We start from the raw sequence: 5,795 nt of genomic DNA on the forward strand, positions 1-5,795 counted from the left end.
AAAAAAAAAAAAAAAAAAAATATAATTTTTTTTTTTTTTTTTTAAATTTTTTTTTTTTTTATTTTTTTTTTTTTTTTTTTTTTTTTTTTTTTTTTTTTTTTTTTTGTGTATGTGTGCGTATATATATATTTATATCTTAAAAAGAGCTATATATTCTCACGAACGTTTCGTTCAAATTAAATAATTTGTTAAATATATAGTAGAAAGGAATAAAAATATGAACCATAATTTGTATAATAATTCATAGGTATGTATTACAATAGTTTGGTGTATAAATACAAGTTTCCATTCTTTCGTTTTTCTTTTTTTAAATAAAAGAATGCAACGCGAATTTTTTAAAACATATGATATCATTTTAGTATTAATAAGGAGAAAATATATCATTTTTGTTGGTTTTTTTTTTTTATTTTTTATTTTATTATTTATTTATTTTTTTTTTTTTTGTGTTAAAAATTATATATTTTATGATTATTTTATGATTATTTTTTGTTTGTACTTTTATACTGATATATAATTGTTGTTATGTTAAAATATACGTGTCTACAATAATTTATTTTCTGTTAAAAGGTTAACAAATTTTTTGTTTCACATTTGGAAATATATATATATTGTATATATATATATATATATATATATATATATATATATATATGTATATATATTTTTTTTTTTTTTTTTTTTTTTTTTTTTTTTTTTTTTTTTTTTTCTTTTTTTTTTTATATATATATGATGAGTTGTAATATAAAGAAGCGCTCGTGTGATGTGAATAAATCTGAGGGAGATGAAAAATATTGTAGTAAGACAAAAAACAAATCTGTTTGTAGATACATATCAAATGGAGGAAATAATAATATGTTGAAGAGAAGAAAATGTAATGTTGTGGGAGAGAAAGAAAAGTATGATGAGCAAATATTTATGGAGATAAAAAATTTGTATACGAATGATAATATAACTAATGATAATATAACTAATGATAATATAACTAAAGATAATATAACTAATGATATGAATACAGAATATAATAATTATAATGATAGATTATGTATATCCTTCAATGATGTTGTATCATGTGATGGGAATAACAAAGATGATAACTTTTGCTGCAACATATTATATGAAGAAATGCATAAAAAGGAAGATGAGAATAATGTTTATACAAATGAAGATAATAATTTATGTACAAGTAATATATTATGTAATGAGAAAAAAAATATTATATTTAAAAAAAGAACAAAAGATAATTTATACGAGAAGGTGCATTCTAAATCTTATAATAATTCTTTAAAAAAGAATAAAATAAGAAGATTATTAAATGAGGAATATTTTAGAAAATATTCTCATGAAATGGATGTATATAACACAAAAGATTATTGTATAAATGAAGAAAAAAAAAATATATATAATTATTATAGTGTTGATAAAATTTTTGAAATACCATCTGATTATAAAAATAAAGATAAGGGGTATAACAATATGGAAAGGATCAAAAGTAATAAAAGCAATATAAATAATAGGATAGAGAGAAATTTAAAAAAATGTAACAATAATATGGAAAAGGAAAAGGATGACGCATTTTTTTTTAAATGTTCTGATAATAAACAATTATGTGAAGTATTATTAGATAAAGAGAATCATTTTGATGAAGAGCAGAAATGTAAAATAGGAAATATAAATGACAATAATTTAAATGGAAATATAATAAAATATAGGAATACATCTATAATAGAAAATAAATCAAATCTGTATAACAAGGAATGTAATATATTTAATAAAAATGATATAAATTTTGATGAATGTAACATAAGTGTATATTCTATCGATAAGGATAAAAAAAAATATTTTACACATTATAATAATAATAATAATAATAATAATAATAATAATAATAATAATAATAATAATAGTCAGCATCATAATAATTATATTAAATGTTACTACAATAGTAGCTCTAAAAGAAGTGGGACTATAGAAAGTGTAGAAAATGTTAAAAATATAAGAGATATGAAAGATACTATATACGAAAAGAAGAAAAAAATAAAAAGTATCCATAACAAGATTTTACGTTTAATAAAGGAAGATAACAAAAAATGTGTGCAACATGTAATAAATGATAATTTGTACGAAAAAAGTGATAAGCATATAAAATATGAACAAAATGGAGATAATAAAAAGAAAGAATTATATATTAATGATAGTGTGGATGATAAGGATTATAAAAAGGATGAAGATGTTGTGGAAATAAATCAAAGGGATAATGGAAATTATGTAAGAGATACAAAATGGAATAATAAAAAAAATAAGAGTTTTAATATGTATAATAATAATTATGTTGATAATATTGATGGTGATAAAAGCTGTTATGATCATAAAAAGTGTGCTAATAATATTGATGGTGATAAAAGCTGTTATGATCATAAAAAATGTGATAATAATATTGATGGTGATGTTGCGGAAATTAATAAAAGGGATAATGGAAATGATGTGAAAAGTACAACATGGAATAATAAAACACATATGGATTGTAATATATATAATAATATTTATTTTAATAATGAGGATTATAATTTTGATGATGAACATATAATACTTGAAGAAGAAATTAAAAAAAGAAATATAATTTTGGATGAACAAATCAAAGAATGTGCAATTTGTATAGATAAAAAAAGTGAGAAAGAAAAAATGAGATGTTCCACAAAAAGGTATAAAAAAGTAAATTTAAGTCACACGTTTTTAAACAATATTAAGTTAATATATGAAAGGAAAGATTTAAAAGAAAATCAGAAGAAATATATATTAATTGTGAATAAGAAATGTCTAGAGAAATATTCTTATTTTAATACTATTGTAAATACTTATTATATAGGAAAAGAATGGATAAAAATGGATAAATATATAAATTATAAATTATCTAAAATATTATTTTGTAATAATATAATAAAGCAGATTAATAAATATAATTTTAAAAAGATTATGAAAGCTTTAGATTTTTATGGATATTCATATGATACTATTTTTTTAAAGAATTTATGTAATAAGATAATAATAAATAAATGGTTAAAAAATGATATTTTTTTTGAAAAGATATTAAAAAGTAAAAGGTTTTTAAACGTTGGATTATTTTATGATTTAATATATAATTTTTTATATAAAAATAATATATTTCTTAAATATTTTTTTAGTTTCTCTGGAGGCAGATTTATCAAATCATTTATAAATTATAACAAAAATAAAGCACTCAAATTAATTAATAAAATTATTAAGAATATTAAGGATTTAAACCCTTGTACAAATTCGGTAATAGACTTTCTATGTGGATTTTATTCAAATGATGAGAATGAGATGATCAAATATTCCAAATCATCCCGAAGGAATAATTTGTATGGGATCAAACATAAAGATATAAATATTCCGAAGAAAATAAATGGTAGTAGAAGAAAATCGAGTGATACTTATCTTTATATGAAGAATAAAAAATACAACAAAAAGGTTTTAAGAAACATTTTAAATAATGTATGGTTAAAAACAGATATGTTTATAAAGGAAAGTATTTATTATGGAGCAAATTTTTCTCTTCAAAATAATAATTTAAGAAAAAAGAAGAAAAATATACATAATATAGAAAAAATAGAAAATTTTCTATATCATAATAGTGATAGAAGTTATTCAACCATCTGTACAAAAAGCCCCAATGAAAAATTTTATAAATATGATATAGATAAAAATATAGACGATGAATATTTAGATGATCATAGTTCTATAGATGATGAGAAGGATTTAGAAAATGTAATAAATAATTTTTATTCATCTAATGAACTTAATATAAATTTTAATGAACATATGAGTGAATCATTCAATCACTGTATATATAATCAATCAGAAAATGTAAATTCGGATAATAATATTCCAGATGATTCTGAACAATATGGAGATGATTATATAGGAAGCCACGGTAATCATAATAAAACGTTTCAATCATTTCAGGGGATACCTAATATGGCTTTTGATTTGTATACTCAGGACAACAAAAATAGACCACGGTAAAAAAAAAAAAAAAAAAAAAAAAAAATAGATACTTATATATACATATATATATATATATATATATATATATATATATAGATACTTATATATATAAATTGATACTTATATATATATATAGATACTTATATATATTTATATATACATATATATATAAATTGATACTTATATATATATATATATATATATAGATACTTATATATATTTATATATATTTATTTTCTGCGCGCAAAGATATTCTTTTCCATCGTGTGAAGATAATATCTTCCTACACGTTCATATGGAAAAAACGAATTAACTATATACCCAAATTCTTCTTTTTTTTCAGGGGAGATAAGTTCATATCATTATGCTTTAAAGAAGAGGAAACATGTAACACCAACAAATATGTTAAAGATATCTCTTTTTTAGGTATAGGGGTAAGATCAAAGGAAAATAAAATAAATGATTTCAACTGCTTTAATATTAATTTAAAATTAATGATAAGAAATAATTTATTAAGTAAAATAAAATGTAACATTTCGAAAAGTGGGAAAAAGATATCTCCGTTTTTTCCTGTATGGCCTAATATCCCTGACTTTTTTGGATATAAAATGTTTAAAAATATAAAGAAGGATTTCAAGAGGATGCAAAAAAATATTAAAATGAAAAAGAAGCAAAACTCATTAGATATTATAAATAATAAAAAGAAATATAAGAACATAATAAGTGAAGTTTATGAAAAGGTAGGAACCTTTCAAAAAAAAAAATTTAATGAAGAAGAATATACGTTGCATAAGAAGAACAACAATAATAATAATAATAATAGTAATAATAGTAACAATAGTAACAATAGTAACAATAGTAACAATAATAATAGTAGTAATATAAAATTATATAATATAAATAATACGAAATCAATAAATATCGATGAAATAAAATTAAAAGATCTTCATTATATATTAAATATAAAAATATATCCTATAAGAACTTTGCTATTATATATATTATATAATTCATTTTTTAAAGATTATAATAATGAGTTTATTGAATTCTTTTGTAATAGTATAAATAATGAAATAAGAGAATGGTTATTACTATTTTTATTACCTAATTTTATACATAAATCTATACATAAAGTTACATACCCGTTAAAATTAACAAAAAATATATTCAGTGAATCTAGTGAATTTTATGAAGATTTTTTTTCTAATGAATATTTAAAAATGAATGATATCGAAAAAATTATCATATATACAAAAAATTGTAATGAAGAAAATTCTGATATTTGTCCATTCCTTTTTTGTTATCTATGGTTAAAATCAAATGATTACAAAATAGATAAATGGATAAGTTCAAAAATTAATGAAATATTATTTACATTTCCTTATGCAAACTTTTTATTAAGTAAATATTTTTCAAACTTTTTATTATTCATACAATTATTTCGTACCTCTCTAGATGTAGATCATATGTATTTGTGTAAATCTCATTTCTATGTTTCTCTCAAACATAATATTTCCTTTATACACGAATCTTTGGTTAACGTATTATTTTCAACAACAATATATCACCCATAAGAAAATTAAAATGTACATATATATATATATATATATATTATACATATGTTACATATATTTTTTTTAAAATTGTCCTAAGAGTTATACATAAAATTATTTATATAACATTCTACTCAACATATACAAATTTATATATATATATAATAAAATATATGTATATTTTTTTTTTTTTTTTTTTTTTTTTTTTTTTTTTTTTTT

The 5,795-nt window shown here is 19.1% G+C and overlaps 1 protein-coding gene across 1 annotated transcript; it reads left to right on the top strand.

The window, feature by feature from the left end:
* Positions 1–729: 729 nt before the first annotated feature.
* PRSY57_1361800 (hypothetical protein) lies at positions 730–5,597 on the top strand (the record flags this gene model as incomplete). Its single annotated transcript, XM_012909539.2, has 2 exons — positions 730–4,037; positions 4,367–5,597. The coding sequence occupies 2 exons, from the start codon at positions 730–732 to the stop codon at positions 5,595–5,597; spliced, it is 4,539 nt and encodes a 1,512-aa protein (XP_012764993.2).
* Positions 5,598–5,795: the final 198 nt, after the last annotated feature.

The sequence above is a fragment of the Plasmodium reichenowi genome, chromosome 13 (genome assembly GCF_001601855.1).
Source record: "Plasmodium reichenowi strain SY57 chromosome 13, whole genome shotgun sequence".
NCBI lineage: Eukaryota > Apicomplexa > Aconoidasida > Haemosporida > Plasmodiidae > Plasmodium > Plasmodium reichenowi.